This window comes from Pan troglodytes, chromosome 18 (assembly GCF_028858775.2).
Source record: "Pan troglodytes isolate AG18354 chromosome 18, NHGRI_mPanTro3-v2.0_pri, whole genome shotgun sequence".
Taxonomy (NCBI): Eukaryota; Metazoa; Chordata; class Mammalia; order Primates; family Hominidae; genus Pan; species Pan troglodytes.
Genome location: NC_072416.2, coordinates 64,776,275 through 64,797,411, shown reverse-complemented (window position 1 = coordinate 64,797,411; position 21,137 = coordinate 64,776,275). Strand labels below are relative to the sequence as shown.

Genomic DNA, 21,137 nt, shown 5'->3' with positions numbered 1-21,137 from the left:
CTAGGGTTAGCCATATTTCTACCTCAGCCAACTTATTAATATTTTCATCTCTTTGAAATGCTTTTTTTCTCCTATGTAGTAGCTCCTACAAATATACGTACATGGACAGATAGCTATAACTATAAAGCTACTGCTATGCCTACTATCTGATCTACAGTTCTTGCCTTTTTCTGTACTGCCCGTTAATCATTGTGACAGTATAATCAAAACTTGTATTTATTCATCAAGGACTACAGGGTTCAAACATACAAATGTTTTGGGGGTTAGGAAGGATTTTTAAATTCAGGTCTTTAAATGATTGTTGTTAGCACTTTGCCATCCTGCACCCATGTTCATTTTTGCTCCCACTGATTTTGTTCTCTCCTTTTTGCCTTCATCTCTCCTACTTCCTTCTTTTTATAATCTTTTTCTTCCATGTTTCTTCTGGCATCAATACTGTTGCCCTCTGGAGTCTTGTTTGACTCTAGCTCTAGAAACACAGCTGTAATTGTTGCAGGCCCTACTTTGGCAGAATTTGGTAGATTGTGGTTGATCGTGATTCCAGGTTGCTTTTGCCCACCAAACACCGAAAATCACAACACTGCTTACAGAAACATTGGTCCACACACCAAACAGTATGTTTACTTTTAGTAATCTGGTGTCTATTTTCTTTTAGTGACCATGTTTTTAAACACCCAGTTCACATTGCCAAAAATATAAAGCAGCAGTTACCAGTAACAGGTATGATTAAAAATGTTTCTTTGGTTTTTTAATAAAACAGATATTTAGGTAACCAATATAGCTAAAAATGCACATTGACTGGGTGCGGTGGCTCACGCCTGTAATCCCAGCACTTTGGGAGGCCTAGGTGGGCAGATCAGTTGAGGTCAGGAGTTCAAGACCAGTCTGGCCAACATGGTGAAACCCTGTCTCTACTAAAAATACAAAAATTAGCCAGGTGCGGTGGTGGGCACCTGTAATCCCAGCTACTCTGGAGGCTGACGCAGGAGAACTGCTTCAACAGGAGGCGGAGGTTGCAGTGAGCCGAGATCATGCCACTGCACTCCAGCCTGGACGACAGAGTGAGACTCCATCTCAAAAAAAAAAAAGTCCATTGCTATATTGGCCCTCTAAAGCATAAGCCACACCTTTGACTCTTTCTGTTGTAAATGCCTTCCATTAAGATCCAGAATCTTTCTGTTTATTCACCAGCATGACTGGAGGCATAGTACTAGGCTAAGGTTTATGAAAAGCTTGATATTTAATAAATCTTGAAAATATCTGATTCTTTTCATTAATCCAAAAATCCTTCATTTTGCAATTTTTTTCAGATCCATTTACATTATGTTCAGATATAATAAATAAAGAAGTAGTCAGTTTTCTAGCAACTCCCAGTTGTTCCAAAATGTTGACGTATAGGTGCTCAGGTAAGTATTTTTTTAATTGCAGTTGTTTCACAGTCAAAGCCTTCTATGATATTAACTAGAAATTTTTTTTTTTTTTTTTTTGATACAGAGTCTTACTCTGTCACCCAGGCTGGAGTGCAGTGGCGCGATCTTGGCTCACTGCACTCTCCACCTCCCAGGTTCAAGTAGTTCTTGTGCCTCAGCCTCCCAAGTAGCTGGGATTACAGGTGCCCACTACCACACCTGGCTAATTTTTTTTTTTTTTTTGTATTTTTTCGTAGAGCAGGTTTTTACCATGTTGGCCAAACTGATCTTGAACTCCTGACCTCAAATAATCTGCCTGCCTCAGCCTCTCAAAGTGCTGGGATTACAGACATGAGCCACCACGCTTATTGTAATTAACTAGAATTTATAATAGTTCTACATGTATGATTTACTTTGTTCCCTTTGGAGAAATAATACTGTGGAATATCAAAGCATTCAAATTAATATCTTCTATCTGGGCCAGGTGAGGCAGCTGTAATCTCAACACTTTGGAAGGCCAAGGCTGGAGGATTTCTTGAGGCCAGGAGTTCAAAACCAGCATGGTCAACATAGCGAGACCTTGTCTCTATAATTAAAAACAAAGCAAAACAAAAAAAACACCTTTTATCAGCATCAGGCTGAGCTTCCAATATTTGTATGTATGAATAAACACAGTTAGTACCTTTTTATTACTTTATTATCTTTTTGTCGTAATACCATCTATGAATTTAACCTTACTGAGTAAAATAAACATTTTTTAATGTTTTCAGAGAGCCGTTATTACTAGGTATGCATTCTGGATTATCCTGTAAACATAGGCATTAAGTTTTAAAAATACCTATTTTTATATTTATAATATGTAAATGTTTCTACTGTTTCATGTTCATTATTTGTTTTTTCTGCAGGGCTCTTGTAAATGTTCCACAATACTTATTCCATCCCTTCTCCTCCTCCTTCACACCCTGGTATTTCCTCTTTTTTCATCTTGCTGTTGTACTCTGCTGTATGGACAAAATTGAGGTTCTCTATATTCGGCTCAGAACATCATTGTTCTTCCCTCTTGGATGAAGAGGTTATCTCTATTCTTCTAAAACTGATGTCCGGCCGTAAGCTGAATCTCATATCTTTTTTTTCTCCACATTTTAATACTAATTGCAAAATCTTTCTCTTCACTTCCATTCTATTCATTAACTCCTTTTGTTTCACCTTGAACTATGCTCATTTTTCCTCATCTTAAAAAAATACCCAATAGTTTGTTTGATTTGCTATCCTTTCAATTATTCATCCACTCCTCCCAGCAGATGCACATATACCATTAGAAAGTAAATGTATTAGGCCGGGTGTGGTGCCTCATGTCTGTAATCCTAGCACTTTGGGAGGCCGAGGCGGGTGGATTACCTGAGCTCAGGAGTTCAAGACCAGCCTGGTCAACACGGTGAAACCCTGTCTCTACTAAAATACAAAAAATTAGCTGGGCATGGCAGCATGAGCCAGTAATCCCAGCTACTCGGGAGGCTGAGACAGGAGAATTGCTTGAACCTGGGAGGCAGAGGTTGCAGTGAGCTGAGATCATGCCATTGCACTCCAGCCTTGGTGACAGAGCGAGATTCTGTCTCCAAAAAAAAAAGAAAGAAAGAAAGTAAATGTATTTAATAACAATAAAAAAGTACAAATATTTCTTTCAGTTTAATTGTATTATTTTTTCAAATGGCTACTAAGTTGTTAGAACATAAATACTTATTAAGTTGTTTTGGATCTGACAGAATCATTAGGCATTTCTTTTGGCTTAGAGGTGCCATGAACCTAGAAAGTTTGGGAATCTCTGGTCAAAAGTATTCTAGGTGGCAGAGTGGATGTTCTGTAATTGCTTAGTTTGTATGAGATGGTTATTTCCTTGTTCCTTTCTCCCCTAGTTACCATTCATTCATTCCACAAACATTATGGAGTGCTTAGTCCTTGGCTGGCACTGGAATCGAAGATGAATAGAACTCAGTCTTCACCTTTATCTTTCTCTTCTTGCCAGATTGCCACAAGTATTCTCCTCAAGACCTGGTCTATAGCACCTACGCAGTTCTTTCACTACATTTACTTTTGTAGCATCATCTATCATTTTATTGATGGTTTTCAAATATGTATCTTGACTTTTGGCTTCTAACGTGGGCTATAGCCTTATTCTTTCATTTCCAGTAGTTCTCAGCACATACCCACTTCAATATCTTCTTGTTACTTTAAGCTTAATGTATCCTAAACACAACATCCACAGCATCTTTCTTCCTTTTAAATTGGCCTCCCAACTCACTGCATTTCTGTCAGTGTTGCCACTATTTGTCTGGTCTCCCAGACTTTAAGCCTTGAATCATCCATGACTGTTCTCTCTCGTTCCGTCCCTTATTTCTAGTCTATCAAATTTTGTTCTTTTTTGCCACATAGGCCCTTTTTGTTTCATGCCTAAATTATCGCAGCAATTTTCTAGCAGTCTTTGTCTCAAGCCTCTCCAACTCCCAAGTATAATATGCATATCACTGTTAACTTATCTTCTTAATATGTGCTTTATCGTGTCATCATGCTAAAGAACCCTCAGTGCTTCTCTGTAACCCACTGAATCAACCTCTCTGCCTGGCTTTCAAAGTTGTATGGAATTTTGTCCTGCTTCCACTTGTTAAATTTTACTGTACATTTACTCTGAATCTGCTAGAAATGTGCTATGGTTATTTCAAACTTTGCCATTTGATCAAGTACTGAATTTCTTGAGAATTATCCTAAATGTTTCCCTTATCCCAACAGCTCATTATTCATCAAACCCTGCTAATTTTACCTCAGAAATCTCTCCATTCTCCCCGCAAATGCCTGGTTTCAAAATCCCTTCATTTATTTTCCGGACTACTAAAGTAACCTCTCAACTGATCCTCTTGCCTTCAGGTGCCCTTTCTACAAGACAAATGAAATTGTGTCATCTTCCTGCTTTTAATAAGTATCTCTATGTTCCTCCCTGTTGCCTTGAAGAGAGTTAAAATTCCTTAGCATGGCTTTCAAGACTTTTCTTGGTCTCGTTCCCTGCAACCCTTCCCATCCCCAGCTTTTCTCCCATACTTCTCTGTACTCTAGCCATATTAGAGTGTCCATGATGCTCTGAATACTATGCTTTTTCACACTTCAGTGGTTTTGCACATCTTTATTGTACTGAAATGTCTTCATCTCAGCCAACTATCTGCGTGGCCAACTTCTAGTCCTTTAGGAATGGGCCACTAATACAATTAGGTGACAAACTGATGGAGAACTTTATACTGGATGGACATGGCTGACATTATCTGAACCTATGAATCTATCTTTTTTTAAAAAATGTTTTTCCAACTTTTATTTTAAGTTCAGGGATACATGTGCAGGATGTGCAGGTTTGTTACGTGGGTAAACATGTGCCATGGTGGTTTGCTGCTGATCTATCTTAATATTTAAAAAAAGAGGGAGTTTTTCTAACCCTATTGGCTCAAGAGGCTGCCCAATTACAATTTCTTTTTTAAAAAAGAGAGAGACGGACAATATGTACCTCTTAATATGATACAGTAAGAAACATACAATACTACCTTCATGGAATTCTAGTAAAAACACTTGAACCTGAATCTGACCAATCATTTAGATTTAATTACTAGTTTATAGGACACACAACAACATTTTAAAGGACACAACTAGGATGCAATCAGCAAAACTTAGCCTTTGAGAAACTATAGTACAAATGACCTAGTATCTTCAGTAAGTAAATGACAAGGAAGAGAGGGGAACTGGTAGATTAAAAGCACCTTGACATATGTTAACCGAATGTAAGTCAGACACAGTGGTGCGTGTGTCTGTAGTTCCAGCTACGTGGGAGGCTAAGGTGGGAGGATTGCTTGAGCCCAGGAGTGCAAGTCCAGCCTGAGCAACATAGTGAGACCCTGTCTCTTAAAAAAAAAAAAAGTAATGATGAACCTTATTTGGATCATGATTCCAACAACCAACTTTCAAAAGAAATTTTTGAATTGATAGGGAAAATTGAACACTAGATGTTAGATTATATTAAGCATGATTTTTTAGGTGTCATAATAGTTTTATCTGTTTACAAAAAGGAGTCCTGGCCGGGTGTGGTGGTAGCTCATGCCTATAGCTCAGCACTTTGGGAGGCTGAGGCAGGTGGATCACTTGAGCCCAGGAATTCGAGAACAGCTTGGGCTACATAGTGAAACCCGTCTCTAAAAAAAATACAAAAATTAGCTGAGTGTGGTGTTGCATGCCTGTAGTCCCAGCTACTTGGGAGGCTGAGGTGGGAGGATTGCTTAAGCCCAGGAGGTTAAGGTTGTAGTGAGCTGAGATCATGCCACTGCACTCCAGTCTGGGTGACAGAGTGAGACACTATCTCAGAAAAAAAAAAAAGTCCTGGCTGGGTGCAGTGGTTCACACCTGTAATCCCAGCACTTTGGGAGGCTGAGGGGAGAGGATTACTTAAGCCCAGGAGTTTGAGACCAGCCCTGGGAATGTAAGGAGACCCTGTGTCTACAAAAAATAAAAAATTAGCCAGGTGTGGTGGAGCATGCCTGTAGTTGTAGCTACTTAGGAGACTGAGGCTGGAGGATCACTTGAGCCCAGGAGGTCAGGGCTAAAAGTGAGCTGTGATCATACCACTGCACTCCAGTCTGGGTGACAGGGAGACCCTGTCACAGGAAAAAAAACAAACAAACAAAAAACAATTCCTTATCTGTTAAGGATGCATGTGAAGTATTTACAGATGAAATGATACTTTAATGTAAATTCCAGGTGTCATAATCCAGTGCATACGTGGGGACAGAGCTGAGTAGGTAGAGGTATAAATAAAACATGATTAGCCATGAGTTAATAATTATTGAAGCTGGGTGATAGATATATGGGAGTTCAGTGTTTGAAATTTTACATAATAAAATGTTAAAAACAAAAAAGATGACTGAGCTTAAGGATCACTTCTTTTGGATATCTTCCCTTAACAGGGACTCTTGCTCAAAACCAGACAAACTAGATATTCCTTTTTCTTTTTTTTGAGATAGAGTCTCACTCTGTCGCCAGGCTGGCGTGCAGCGGCGTGATCTCGGCTCACTGCAGTCTCTGCCTCCCGGGTTCAAGCGATTCTCCTGCCGCAGCCTCCCGAGTAGCTGGGATTACAGGGGCGCGCCAATACACTTAGCTAATTTTTGTGTTTTTAGTAGAGACGGGGTTTCACCATGTTGGCCAGGGTGGTCTCCATCTCCTGACCTTGTGATCTGCCCGCCTAGGCCTCCCAAAGTGCTGGGATTACAGGCGTGAGCTGTCTTTTTTTTTTAAGAAACAGGGTCTTATTCTGTGTAGTGGTGTGATCATGGCTCACTGCAGCCTTGAACTCCTGGTCTCAAGGGATTCTCCTGCCTCAGCCTCTTAAGTAACTAGGACTACAGATGTGTGCCACCACACCCGGCTAATATTTTTTTTGGTAGGGACAGGGTCTCACTATGTTGCCCAGGATGGTCTTGAATTCTTGAGCCCAAGTGATCCTCCCACCTTGGCCTCCCAAAGTGCTGGGATTACAGGCATGAGCCACCACTCTCAACCCTTCAACCCTAGATGCTCTTTTCTTTTCTTTCTTTCTTTCTTTTTTTTTTTTTTTTTTTTTTGAGACAGAGTCTTGTTCTGTCACCCAGGCTTGAGTGCAATGGTACAGTCTCAGCTCACTGCAACCTCTGCCTTCCAGGTTCAAGTAATTCTTCCACCTCAGCCTCCCAAGTAGCTGGGATTACAGGCACCTGCCGTCATGCACGGCTACTTTTTGTATTTTGAGTAGAGACGGGGTTTTGTCATGTTGGCCAGGCTGGTCTTGAACTCCTGACCTCAAGTGATCTGCCCACCTCGGCCTCCCAAAGTGCTGCGGTTACAGGCATGAGCCACTGCACCCAGCCTAGATGCTCTTTTTTCTTTTTTCTTTTTCTTTTATTTTTTTCTTTTTTTTTTTGAGATGGAGTCTCGCTCTGTCGCCCAGGTTGGAGTGCAGTCGCGATCTCAGCTCACTGCAACCTCCGCCTGGCGGGTTCAAGCGATTTTCCTGCCTCAGCCTCCCAAGTAGCTGGGACTACAGGCACCCACCACCACGCCTGGCTAATTTTTGTATTTTTAGTAGAGACGGGGTTTCGCCATATTGGCCAGGCTGGTCTCGAACTCCTGACCTTGTGATCAGCCCGCCTCAGCCTCCCAAAGTGCTGGGGTTACAGGCATGAGCCATTGCACCCAACCTAGATGCTCTTTTTCTTTTCTTTTCTTTTCTTTTTTTTTTTTGAGATGGAGTCTCGCTCTGTCACCCAGGTTGGAGTGCAGTCGTGATCTCAGCTCACTGCAACCTCCGCCTGGCGGGTTCAAGCGATTCTCCTGCCTCAGCCTCCCAAGTAGCTGGGACTACAGGCACCCGCCACCATGCCTGGCTAATTTTTGTATTTTTAGAAGAGATGGGGTTTCACCATATTGGCCAGGCTGGTCTCAAACTCCTGACCTTGTGATCAGCCCACCTCAGCCTCCCAAAATGCTGGAATTACAGCGTGAGCCACTGCGCCCGCTCTAGTTGCTCTTTTTCTTTTCTTTTCTTTCTTTCTTTCCTTTTTTTTTTTTTTTTGAGACAGAGTCTTGCTCTGTTGCCCAGGCTGGAGTACAGTGGCACAATCTCAGCTCACTGAAACCTCCACCTCCTGGATTCAAGTGATTCTCCTGCCCCAGCCTCCCAAGCAGTTGGGACTACAGGTGCATGCCACCACACCCTGCTAATTTTTGTATTTTTAGTAGAGACGAGGTTTCACCATATTGGCCAGGCTGGTCTCGAACTCCTGACCTCATGATCCCCCCACCTTGGCCTCCCAAAGTGCTGGGATTACAGGCATGAGCCACCGTGGCCGGCCTAGATGCTCTTTTTCTAAAGCACCGTAACTGTTCATACCTCCCTCCCAGCACTTATTTCACTCTGTTGTATTTGTTGTCTTTACTCCCTCATATGATTTTGAGCTTCTTGAGGTGTTTATAGTTCCTGATTTTACTTCAGTTACCATCATATAGATATTTGCTATCATAGATTTGTTACTAGATATTTTGTGACATGTACACATAACTTTAATTTGTTTTCTTTTAGGTTGCATAGCAGTAGAAAAATCCCTGAATAGCCGAAACTTTAGCAAGCTCTTGCACTCTTGCCCATACCAATGTGATCGTCACAAAGTCATTGTGGAAGCTGAAGACAGATATAAAAGTGAACTAAGGAAATCACTTATCTGTAACAAAAGTAATTAATTCAGCAGCTTTAAAATTGTAATTATGGCTATACCTTCTGAACTGTTATCTAAAGCATTAAATATATTAAAAACTAGAGGATAAAATAATCTTAAAAAGAAAATCTGTCTCTAAGCAACAAGTAATTGAAGATGTACCCAGGGAGTAGTCTTAGACTGTTGGTTTAAAAATTCTTCCTAATCTATCTAAGTATTCCCACTAGACGGGGGAATAAAGGAAATATACTAATGGAATTGATATGCTATTACTCAGATTGATACGCTAAATGTGCTAAATGTTTTCCATATTTTTCAGAAATTCTGCTGACCCCACGTAGAAGACAACGACTCAGTAATGAATCTACTACCCCTGGAGGAATAAGTGAATATATTTAATTTTTTTTTTTTCTTGAGACAGGGTCTGGCTCTTTACCCAGGATGGAGTGCAGTGGAGCAATCTCGGCTCACTGCAGCCTCCGCCTCCCAGGTTCAAGGGATTCTCCTGCCTCAGCCTCCTAAGTAGCTGGGATTACAGACATGTGCCACCACACCCTGCTGGTTTTTGTATTTTTAGTAGAGATGGGGTTTTGTCATGTTGGCCAGGCTGGTCTCAAACTCCTGACCTCAAGTGATCCGCCCACCTTGGCCTCCCAAAGTGCTGGGATTTCAGGCATGAGCCATTGCACCTGGCTGAATATATTTAATTTTTAAATGAACTTAAATTTCATATATTTCTGAGAAAGAACAGCTGAGTGGTTGTTCTCAGTCTCATTATTAATGGATCTTAAATGATAAACCTTGCCTCTGATGAGGGTCAGACCTTCTAATAAAAGAGACTTTCCTCTTCCCTTCATGTTGCTTGCTCACTCATTGCCTGCCAGCAGGGGAAGGAGCAGGAGGAAACTAACATTTATTAAGCACCTGCTAGGTGTTAGGTGTTGTATAGATATTATTTCCTTTAATTCCTATAGCAATATTGTAAGATATTAATTTGCTCCTATTGTAAGGCATAATTATTAATACTTGGTAAGTGGCAGAACTTAGATTCAAAAAGCCATTCTCCAGAAGCCCTTGTCTCACATTTCTATTTTAAGAACAAAATTATTATGCACAAGTGCTTCAGAGAGACTTTGCAGGTTTTTGTTCATAACTATAGTGCTTGAAACAATAAAAATTGAAGAGACAAATAGTATAAACTTTAAAACTCTGCTTGAGAAATAAAAATGCCTCTTAAACAATTAGTTAATTTATGGGAATTTTTATTTAACTATAGGGTTAACATTTCACATTGATCACCATTTCCGATGTATCAGAAACTTAAATAACATCATCATTTTCTTTTATTCCTACGGAGTTAATACCTGCAGACTAAAATAGGTTGGATATATTAATTAGTAACATCTATAGAGCCACTCTGTTATTTAGACATTTGGACGTGATACATTCAGGAAGCATTTTGCCACATATATTTATTTGTCTATTTTCACTGCCAAAACTTTCAAGGAAATTTCAAATTTGCTTTTTATATCTGAGTCTTTTTCTAGATTAAAAGTTCTGCATGCAAATTATAATTAAGTATAGTACCACTACAGATGAGCCCACTTTCTGAAGTAATGTTTTCTATAGTAATTGTTAGAAAATGGGTGTTTTTTCATAGAAACATCATGCACTTGGAGATCTTGTTCTTGACAAGGGCTTGGCATCAAATTAATAATAGGTGTTTTTCAGCAACATGTCTTCAAAGCAAGTATGTAACAATGAAAAATATGCTGTAATCTATTTGCATATTAAAATAATTTGCAGAACTTCATGAAATGTGCATAATAATGGTTATACAATGATTATATACAGCAGTCCTATATACTGTTAAGTGACATCGAGCTCAGAAAAACATGCCTTTTTTTTTGTAGGTAAGACTTGCTTTAGCTAAAACCAAATAATCTGGCCTACTTTTTAGAATTTAGAAAGGAACCTTGAGAAAGTAGTGATTCTTACATCTCTTTCACAAGCCGGCCAGGAATATTTGGTATGTTGCCATTTTTTCCCCCTTGATAAACTTAACCTTTTTTTAGGATACTCACCACCATTCATTTAATTATACTTTATACTCAAATGTGAGCCCATTCTTCTGAGAAGGAACCACTGTCCTAAGCATTTACAGATTTCCCCAAGTCTCTATTTCAGGATGGATTGGTGTTTTGAGAGGGCTTGAAAAATAAAAGAGTCCTTAGAATTAAGCCCTCTTGCCCATTTTCCCTTGCTCTTCCCTAATACCTAATATTACGAGGAGCACTAAAGAAGTCACAGAGCGGGGAGCTTGGGGTGTAGAGAGCTGCTTCCTTCTTCCAGGCTGCTCAGTACTCTGCTGTAGGAATCTTTGAGGATTTGGGCACAGATATTAAGTATAAAAGTCAGGGAGATGGCAGCCACAATGGAAAAGTGGGGCTTTACATGATCAACTCCAGGGCTCAATATCCTGAAAGTTATAGTAACGAATCTAGTCCTGATTATTATGGGTTCAAATCATTTAGCAAGGGAAGTTGAAACCTATTTCTTGGATAGCCGCAGTTTTCCAGTACACCCAAAATGAAAGAATAATTTCATTGATAAGCTTTGAGATAGTTTTACCAATAAATTTTTTCTCTCAACAAGTATTTATTGACTACCTACTATGTGTCAGATACTATTCTAAGCACTGGGGATACAATGGTGAATAAAATAGATCAAAATTGCTGCCCTCATGGAGCTTACATTCTAAATAATACTATTAAGTAATAATCAGACATTTACACTGATATCTCAACCTTCTGCTGGGAAGATTTTTTCATCTGTTTTAAAAGGTGTGAACTGTGGCTCTTAGAAAAGGTAAACAAATGGCTGTCTTGGCCTGCAAGGGCAAGGTTTTCTAAGGGTGACCCAGGACAACTGCACCCAGTACTACGAAAGTAAATAACAGCCTCAACTGGACATACAAAAAACTTCTCCTCACCAGCATCTACCCACATTGATAACATGAGATAATAATGAATGAAAAAGCTTAAAGAAAACTATTTCCTAGTAATCATCACCAGAAAATATTTGTTTACAGATACCAGCTGTATATTCTTTCTTTATAGAAAGTATCCCTTAAAAACCAAATAGTTAAAAACTTCCTTCCTCATTGTGCAGCCTATATTTTGAGTTTTGATCTAGCTGACCATGTGTTTTTAAAAGCAAATTTCAAAAGACCCTTATTCTTAAAAATATTATCAAACCTAATATTTAACAAGTGTTGATATTCTTTTCTATTCTATCAAGTTATGGAGCCCTTTGGGAAGACTGTATCTCTAAGATACGTAAGCTGTTTTTTATTTTTATTTATTTATATATTTTGAGACAGAGTCTTGCTCTGTTGCCCAGGCTGGAGTGCAGTGGTGTGCTGTCAGCTCACTGCAACCTCTGCCTCCCGAGTTTAAGCAATTCTTGTGCCTCAGCCTCCCGAGAAGCTGGGACTACAGTCATGTGCCACCATGCCTGGCTACTTTTTGTATTTTTGGTGGAGAGAGATTTTTGCCATGTTGACCAGGCTGGTCTCGAACTTCTGACCTCAAGTAATCCACCTTCCTCAGCCTCCCAAAGTGCTGGGATTATAGGCGTAAGCCACCGTGCCTGGCCGGTAAGATGTTTGTTAACTGTCCTCACAGGAATGTTGAATTAACAATCAAATGTTTATAAACTTTTGTTTCTTGATTGAAAGATGTTGTATTACTACTGTCAATTAAGTTATAATTACTGAAGAAGTCACAGTGATAGCAACTAGCTTAATATTAGGCAGTCAGGTTTTTAAAATTGAAGTGGGTTTCCACATGATGAGAAGCCCTGGCATTTCTCACTCTGTAGTTTATATCCTTAGGTATAAGTTAAGCATATCCAAATAAGCACTTATGTGCATCTCAGGACCTTTGTTCAGCAAATACTAATATATTCTACAATTCTAATTATAGAAAAAAGAAGAATTCGCAAAAACTTTACTGAAGAAGAAGTAAATTACCTTTTCAATGGAGTTAAGAAAATGGGAAATCACTGGAATTCAATTTTGTGGTCTTTCCCCTTTCAGCAAGGACGGAAGGCTGTGGACCTTGCTCACAAATACCACAAGCTGACCAAACACCCCACGTGTGCAGCTTCTTGATTGAAAGAAGACTGTCAGTTTTTAGTTTGGATTCTTAAAATACAGTGCCTTGAAAGATACATTTAAAGTATTTTTCTAAACTCTCATGAGAAGGAGTGTGGAAATGATACAGTTTTCATTAAACAGTTTTTGTGATGCTGAAACTCATCAAATTACAATGATTTATAAAGCAAATATATCATCAGTGTACGGATTAGTAAGAAAATTCCTTCATAAGATCAAACATTTGTTTAGGAATATGCTTTAATTTTTCCTTAAGCTTAAAGGACACAGAGAAAAGAATTAGCCTTTAAATGTTATTTGACATTATATTGCAATAAATACTATGTGGGACATTTGGATTTTAGTATTTTTATATGGTACAAAAGTCCCTCCCCAGAATTCAGAAAGAATAGTTCCCCAAGCTATTTAACTAAGGTTCCCATACACTAAATCAATATTTGACATTTTGTTAATTAAAATGTTTCCTTGGCTGTGGTGGTGGCCCATATTTGTAATCCTAGCACTTTGGGAGGCCAATGTGGGAGGATCACTTGAGGCAAGGAGTTTGAGACCAGCCTGGGCAACATAGTGAGACCCCTATCTTTACAAAAAAATTTAAAAATTAGCTGGATGTGGTGGCATGCCCCTGTGGTCCTAACTACTTGAGAGGCTGAGGTGGGAGGATCGCTTGAGCCCAGGAGTTCGAGGTTGTAGTTAGTTATGAGTGTTTCACTGTACTCTGGCCTGGACGAGAGCAAGACCCTATCTCTTAAAAAAGTTCCCTGTTCTACTGTTTACTGTAGTATCCTAGAGGAAAAAAAAAAAAGTTTCTTCTTCTAAAGACTAATTATGCAGTTGCTTTGAATACTCCCACATCATATAGTCAGGTTCACTTCTTTTTGGTGTATGTTTATTTGCTTTAGCTTTTCAGAAATGTCTACACTTTCCCTTCTTCTCCCTCTGTATCTTTATCCTTCATATTGATGAGCCCTAGTTACTTCATGTTGCAGCAGAACAATGTCTTGTCCCCTTATGAGTTTAGTCACTGACCACTGGATACCTCTGTCTTTGCAAAATGTGTCCAGAAATGTCACCCTAAGAAATCCAGCCTGACTGGCATGGGGGGCTAGCTTCTTTGTTAGCGTCAGTGAGGTTTTATGGGTTCTACCCTAAGATGTTTCTTGGCATTCTACATGACCAACTCTTAGATTATAGTTAATACAGTAATGACGTTTAGATTATCATTTTTATTTCAAATAATTTCCTATCCTATTCCTATGCATTTTTAAATTAAATTTTACTTTATTTGACAGTCTTACTCTGTCGCCCAGGCTAGAGTGCAGTGGTGTGATCTCAACTCACTGCAGCCTCTGTCTCCTGGGTTCAAGCAATTATCGTGCTTCAGCCTCCCAGGCAGCTGGGATTACAGGCGGATGCCACCATTCCTGGCTAATTTTTTTTTTTTTTTTTGTATTTTTAGTAGAGACGGGGTTTGGCCATGTTGGACAGGCTGGTCTGGAACTCCTGACCTCAAGTGATCCGTCAGCCTCGGCCTCCCAAAGTGCCGGGATTACAGGTGTGAGCCACCGTACCTGGCCTTCCTATGCTTTTTTGTTAAACTCTTCCACAGGACTTTAATAGTTCCTGCTAAATTTCAACTTGTTAGATTTAGTCTCTGCTCAGTTTGTCATGCAGTAGATAAGGCAACCCTTCCTGCTTCAGGTCATCCACAACTTCCATGACTGCTGCTGTATTCTTATCCAAGTCACTGATGGCACCCTGAATTGGCTGGCCAAGGCAGGAGGTTTGGGCAGGCCCCTAGCAGCCTCATCTGCTGGTCCCTCCTCTTCATCAGCCACCTCTGGGCTAGTCTTTAATAAGCCTCAGTGCTATCATCCAGCATTGATTTCACTTTCGCATCTAAGATGTGAATTGTCAAATGCCCTGTTGAAATCTGCATTTGCTGTATCTGCAGCATCCGCCTACCTGGTACTCCTGCAAAAAAGAAAGATACTGTGTAAATCTGGTACTGTCTTTTCCTTTAATGTTTAATCACAAAATTTCACTTAGTGCTGATTAAGCTCACTGGCCTTTAATTTTCAACTCCATCTTCTGTCCTGTGAAAATTCAGCACTGCTTGCCCTTTTAGGACTTCTGGCACTTTGCCTGATTTTCCCAGATTTCCAAGGGAGGAACTCAGTGGGTTTTCACTCTCGTCTTGTTTAAACCTTACATCCAGTTTGGCAGATGATATGCCCATTTGTTTTATCCCGTAATTCATGCTGCCAGATTTTTTGGCATCAGGATCACAATCCTACTCATCTGAAACCTACTTAGGTGGTGCTTTTCTGCCACATTCCACTTCCTTGTGATATTTAGAAATGTCTTGTTAGCCTGTTTCCATAGAGAATGGCAAGAGCCCTCAAGTAGAGGCCACACCTAAAATTAAGCTTGATAATGGAATGTATGTTTTTCCTTCGGTTACTCTCCGCTCTTTCCCTTTTCCATCCCCTTTCGTTTTCCTCCCCGCTCTGCACCTGCCAGCTGGCCCCCAAGGAAATTAAGGGCTCCTCTTCTGGTGTGAAATGCTGGCTCCCTGAAAACATCATTTTAAAAAGCATGTTAATAAAGCAAAGCTAAGTGTATTATGCACTGCGGTCAAGAGCACTACCTCACAGTCTTTAGTCTTCGGAGGAGGATGGGGAAATGCAGGATATTTATGAGGATTCTGGGGTCTTCCTTAAGGCTAGTCTTTCAATGCAGGGCTTGAGTAGGGTTAGGCCAAGTTCATGATATAATGGTCCGAGGTTGGGGAATAAATTAGAAGTACCGAATGTTATCTTCTAGCCTTGGGTCCTTGGGTGGGTTTCTTAAATTTTTTGAGCTTCAGGTTCCTCATCTGTGAAAGGGTTAGATAAGATTCAGTGAGATAATGTGTGACTCTGGCACATGGTGAGCTCTAGATAAATGGCGCTTTTGTGTCCATCAGTCTCATTCCCAAAGCCTAGGCTTTCGGGTCAGTCATCCGGCTGCCCGACCCGCAACGGCGCAGGGGAATCGGCGAGCGTGGCGGGGTGCTGCGCTGCGCCCCTCAGCCGGCAGAGGCCGCCAGCGCGCCCTCGGTCCGGACGGTGCCCGCCCCTGCCACCGCCTCCCCGCGCACGGCTGCCCCGGCGGCTGCCTGACCGCCGCCCGCCACCTCGGCGGCCTCGCAACCCGTGGGAGCCCGTGGCCATCGCAGACCTAGAGGACACGTTGGGCGGCGCAGTCGCCGCGGCAAGGTCGGCGGGCGGCGCGGCGCGAGGGACGGCGAGCGGGGGGCGGCCCGGCCCGGGTCCTCGCGGGTCCTCGGCGGGCCCGGGGGAGGGCCCTCTTTGTGGCTGCAGTTGGCAAGATGGCGCCGGTGGGGGTGGAGAAGAAGCTGCTGCTAGGTCCCAACGGGCCCGCGGTGGCGGCCGCCGGCGACCTGACCAGTGAGGAAGAGGAAGGCCAGAGCCTATGGTGAGGCCGCGGGCGGTCGGGCCGGGCCGTGGGGGGCGCGGCCTCTGGGCCGGACCGTCGGACACACTGAGGGGCCGACGCGAGCCGGGCCATCCCAGCCCGGCCCGGGGCTGACCACTCTTGCCATTGTCGCCACAGGTCCTCCATTCTGAGCGAAGTGTCCACCCGCGCCAGGTCCAAGCTGCCGTCCGGCAAGAACATCCTGGTCTTCGGTGAGCGCCGGCGGCGGGGCGTTGCCCCAGGTCGCTGGGGTGGGCGAGGCGGGCGCCCCTCCCTCAGGTCCCCGCCTTCCCCGTTCCAGCCGCCTGCCCGCAGCCTGGCGGGAAAGGGACCGTCGGCCCTGGCCGGTCAGCTGGAGAGTGGCCAAGCCTCCAGCGCCTGAGGGTGGGATGCTGCCCTCTTTGGAGAGCGTAGTGGTGCTTTGGGGTTGTCGGCACATTGTTTCAGTCACTTGGCCCTCTATGCCTTCATTGCCTCGACGGTTACCAAATTGAGGTCGTGGAGAGGGGAAGCTAGTAGATGAGGTTAGGTGGAGAAGGTGGGAGAACGAGGTGACCTGGGCTCGGAGCTGTGGGGAAATGACCACGGGAGCCTTCTTTGAGCCTCATCAGTAGTGCATAGTCCGAGGTTTTAGGGACTTTGCAGAGGACAGAGAGTCAGCACTGGGGACGTTTCCTCCATTATGCTAGCCCTCACTGCTAGGTTACCTGAGTCAGGTCCCTTACTCCCTCTGGCCTCACTCTCCTCAAGTGAGGGAGTTTGGGTACATTCACACAGCAAGTCCATTTGTTGCTTGGGACCTGTGGGCTGGGCACAGGCTCAGCATAGGCGACTCTTAAACACTATAGAAGAATCTCAGTCTGGTGGAAGACAGATGTATTGGTGATTGCATTGCACCATGCCGATTATTGTGGAAGCATTACACTGCTTAGAGCTGGTGAAGGAGGATGATTTGGGGGTTGAGTATTTTGCAGAAAAGTGTCAGTATGCAGGGACACAGATGACAAGAGGGTGTGGGGTTTGGAAACTGCTAGAAGCGCCTTGTGGTTGGTGGCTGCTAAGGTAACTTGGGGGCAGATTGTGGGAAGGCTGAAGAGTTAGTGCTGTTTCCTGAAGTTCTCTGATTTTTCGAAGGGCTTTTATCTCACCTCCATCCCCCAATTCCCATGGGAATCACTGCCTTAGTAGTTTTCCTACTGTTAGAATGTGTGACCTTTCTCAGGAATTGACTGTGGTAGGTAATACCGGACCCTTAGAGATCTTCAAGAAGTGGGGGATCAAGATCACCAGATCTGAGTTTTAGAAAGAACGCTGCCTGCAGAGGGACAGTAGCTCAAAATGAGCAGATACTGAAGTCAGGCTGACAGGTCCTCACCTTGGTCTGGATGCAGAGGGCCTGAATAAGGTAGAGGCATTGGAGATGGAGAGGAGGTCTTTGATCTGTGGACTGACTGCCTTTCAATTCTCATGTTCTGTAATTCCATATTATTAAATGCCAGAAGTGCCTAGTAATGTTTGGCGATGGTTTTCCTTGATGTTTAAGGATCCGGGGAAGGGGGGTGTTGTTTGGGTGGAGGGAGATGAAGAAGTGCTTCATAATTAACTGAGATTGTACTGAAGAGTTTTGCTAGGTCTATAATTATTTTCGTCAGTTTCTTAGCCTTCAGAATGTTTGTGAAGGAGATGTACTAAAATCAAAAGTGAATAACTTCCATTCTTCACCATTGTGAAGCAGGATCAGACTTTTTTTAGTTCACAGTACCTGGACTTTTAGGTTAATTGTATCATATTTTGAAGATTTCTTGTTTTTCTTGTGGTGAAACTTTTTCTTGTGAGAAACTAACCCTACCTTTTACTTTCACTTCTCCGAATGCATGTCTTATAAATTATAGATAGGGCCTGTGGACCTGCCTCATTATTTCCCTTTTGAAGTAAGGATAACTGCAGTAGAATGTCATTTTAGATCTTGGAATTTGCTGCCTTTACCACCCTCTCCTCCCCACCCTCCCAACCACTCTTCCAGCAAAGTCCTTTGTTTATGAAAGCAGGTGAGACTTCAACAGCAGACTTTGCATGAAATTCTTAGTTTCTCCTTGTCATGTGAGTGTCATGCCTCCCCATCCTTGCCCGGAATAAACAGTACACCTTTGTCTTGCAAACATCCTTTGTAGGTGAAGATGGTTCTGGTAAAACAACCCTCATGACTAAACTACAAGGAGCTGAGCATGGCAAAAAAGGAAGAGGCCTAGAATATCTCTACCTCAGTGTCCATGATGAGGACCGAGATGGTGAGTGAAGCATTGGTCCCATGGTAAGGGGGTGTATGCAGGACTCTGACTGCTTCCTTGGGTGCAGTTCCTGCAACATGGCCAGGCATTCTCAGTTTTCTGTTTGGTTCTCAGAGAGTTAATCACAGAATAGATGAAGTACGTATCTTTTGCAGGACTTAACCCCCTTTATAGAGTATGTTAGCAAAATTGGGGAATGGGACACTTAGCTGTTGCTCTGGCTAGCCTGCCTTTAAAAAGAGATACTGAAGATAAATTTTTACTTAACCCATAAAGGTGGTAAGAAAGATTTTTTAAAGCTTTGGAGTTTTATATGAGAGAAATGCTTGGCTGTCCTGGGGACCATTGTTACTCTGCCTGGTTCTAGTAGTTGGTGTGGTTTAGAGTGTAACAATTTAACATATGTTAATAGGAGAGTTTCCTGAATCTCTTTGTGACAGTTTAGAAATGGTAGTTTCTGCCGGATTTGGTGACTCCTGCCATAATCGCAGCTACTCAGGAGGCTGAGGTGGGAGGATCACTTGAGGCCAGGAGTTGGGGACTGCCGTGAGTTGTGTTATACACTCAAGCCTGGGTGACAGAGCGAGACCGTCTCTGTTTTTTAAAAAAGAAAGAATGAAAGAAATGCCCATTTTCTGTGTTTCTTCTGGTAGAGGAGTAGATGCTCAGAGGTGGTAATATTCTTTAATTCCTCATCTTTAAAACGTGAGTAGTAATAGTTTCTGCTTAGGAGGATTGAAAGCACATGATAAACACTCTTATAAGGAATACATATAATTTTAAAATGTTTTCTTACAAGTGTAATTGTGAGTTGGAGTAATGGTTTTGGGTTACAACTGCTCAGTAATGCCTCCTTTATAATCTTTTGGTTTTATGTTAGATCTTTTTTTTTTTTTTTTTTTGAGACAGGGTTTTACTCTGTCACCCAGGCTGGGGTGCAGTGGCTCAGTCTTGGCTCATTGCAACCTCTGCCTCCCAGCCTCGGGTCATCCTTCCACCTCAGCCTCCTAAGCAGCTGGGACTATAGATGTGTGCCACCACACCTGGCTCATTTTTGTACAGATGGGGTTTCACGATGTTGCTCAGGTTGGTCTCGAACTCCTGAGCTCAAGCAGTCTGCTCGCCTCAGCCTCTCAAAGTGCTGGGATTACAGGCATGAACCACTGCACCCAGCCTATGTTAGATCTTTTCAATGATTCAAAAATAAATAACCGTTGGTACCTAGGTTGGTTGGTTGGTTTGTTTTTTTGGTAGAAAAGTTATCTGTATAACCTAAAGATGAAGTGTATTCACTAAATTACTTTCTTTAGGGCAGGCGTGGTGGCTGACGTCTGTAATTCTAGCACTTTGGGTGGCTGAGGCGGGTGGATCACTTGGGATCAGGAGTTCAAGACCAGCCTGGTCAACTTGGTGAAACCCCATCTCTACTAACAATACAAAACATTAGCCAGGTGTGGTGGTGCATGCCTGTAGCCCCAGCTACTCTGGAGGCTGAGTCATGAAAATCGCTTGAACCCAGGAGGTGGAGGTTGCAGTGAGCCGAGATTGCACCACTGCACTCCAGCCTAGGCGATAAAGCGAGACTCCTTCTTAAAAAAAAAAAAAAAAAAATTACTTTCTTTATATTTGCCTTTACTCATTTAAACAGTAAAGATTACGATGTATGGGCGATTATATAATGAGGGCTGATCCTACCACCTCTAGTCCCCCATTTCCTTATTGCTAAAATGACAAAGTTGAACCAAGGTCCTTTCCAGCACCGTAATTCTACCATCTCCAAGAGCTGTTTAGTAGAGGGCATGGGTGGCTGGGCGCGGTGGCTCACGCCTGTAATCCCAGCATTTTGGGAGTCTGAGGCAGGCAGATCACCTGAGGTCCATTTGAGACCAGCCTGGCCAACATGGTGAAACTCTGTCTCTAGTAAAAATACAAAAATTAGCCAGGCATGGTGGCACACGCCTGTAATCCCAGCTACCCAGGAGGCTGAGGCAGGAGAATCGCTTCAACCTGGGAGGCAGAGGTTGCGGTGACCGAGATTGTGCCACTGCACTCCAGCCTGGGCAACAGAGTGAGACTCTGTCTCAAAAAAAAAAAAAAAATGTTGAGGGCATGGGTAAGAGTCTCTTGTGTAAGAAGGACAGAGGCATTTGGGTACTCATCTAGGCCCACTGGAGTCTGTACATACAGGGCTGCTGAGCCTGGCCAGAGGATCTCACATGTATTGAGTCTTTTGCTTCCTTTTTTGGACAGTGTGGTTACTGTGGAAAGAGCTGTGGCTTTGGAGCCAGGCAGAACTCGTTCAGAATGCCATGCCTGTAGTCAGTAGTTGTGTTTTGGGTAACTAACTTAACCACTCTGTACTTGAGTTTCCTCATTTGTAGAATGGAGTAATGGTGCCTATACAAAATGATACAGGGTGTATCAGGTGTAACAGTGCTTGAGACATGGTGATAGCTCTAGTACCCTTTTGTTTCTTTTGAAAGTGTAAAACATGATGTAGGTAATCTGT

General features: G+C 42.5%; 2 protein-coding genes across 29 annotated transcripts in view; both read left to right on the top strand.

The window, feature by feature from the left end:
- Positions 1-13,196, top strand: part of TERB1 (telomere repeat binding bouquet formation protein 1) — a 48,524-nt gene extending 35,328 nt beyond the window's left edge. For 8 of the 28 annotated variants that reach the window (XM_001159574.8, XM_016929983.4, XM_054669388.2 and 5 more), the window contains 5 exons: positions 656-720; positions 1,311-1,406; positions 8,551-8,700; positions 9,003-9,068; positions 12,670-13,196. In XM_001159574.8, the coding sequence (XP_001159574.2) occupies positions 656-720; positions 1,311-1,406; positions 8,551-8,700; positions 9,003-9,068; positions 12,670-12,857 (565 nt within the window). In that variant the 3' untranslated portion in view covers positions 12,858-13,196. Of the gene's footprint in view, positions 1-655; positions 721-1,310; positions 1,407-8,550; positions 8,727-9,002; positions 9,919-10,596; positions 10,713-12,669 lie in introns of those variants that run through there. The other 20 variants (XM_063797223.1, XM_063797213.1, XM_054669392.2 and 17 more) reach the window with 5 other exon arrangements.
- Positions 13,197-16,006: 2,810 nt separating this feature from the next.
- DYNC1LI2 (dynein cytoplasmic 1 light intermediate chain 2) overlaps positions 16,007-21,137 on the top strand; it is a 30,850-nt gene continuing 25,719 nt past the window's right edge. The window contains exons 1-3 of the mRNA XM_016929989.4: positions 16,007-16,340; positions 16,479-16,552; positions 18,512-18,628. Coding sequence (XP_016785478.1) covers positions 16,234-16,340; positions 16,479-16,552; positions 18,512-18,628 — 298 coding nt within the window. The 5' untranslated portion in view covers positions 16,007-16,233. The remainder of the gene's footprint in view (positions 16,341-16,478; positions 16,553-18,511; positions 18,629-21,137) is intronic.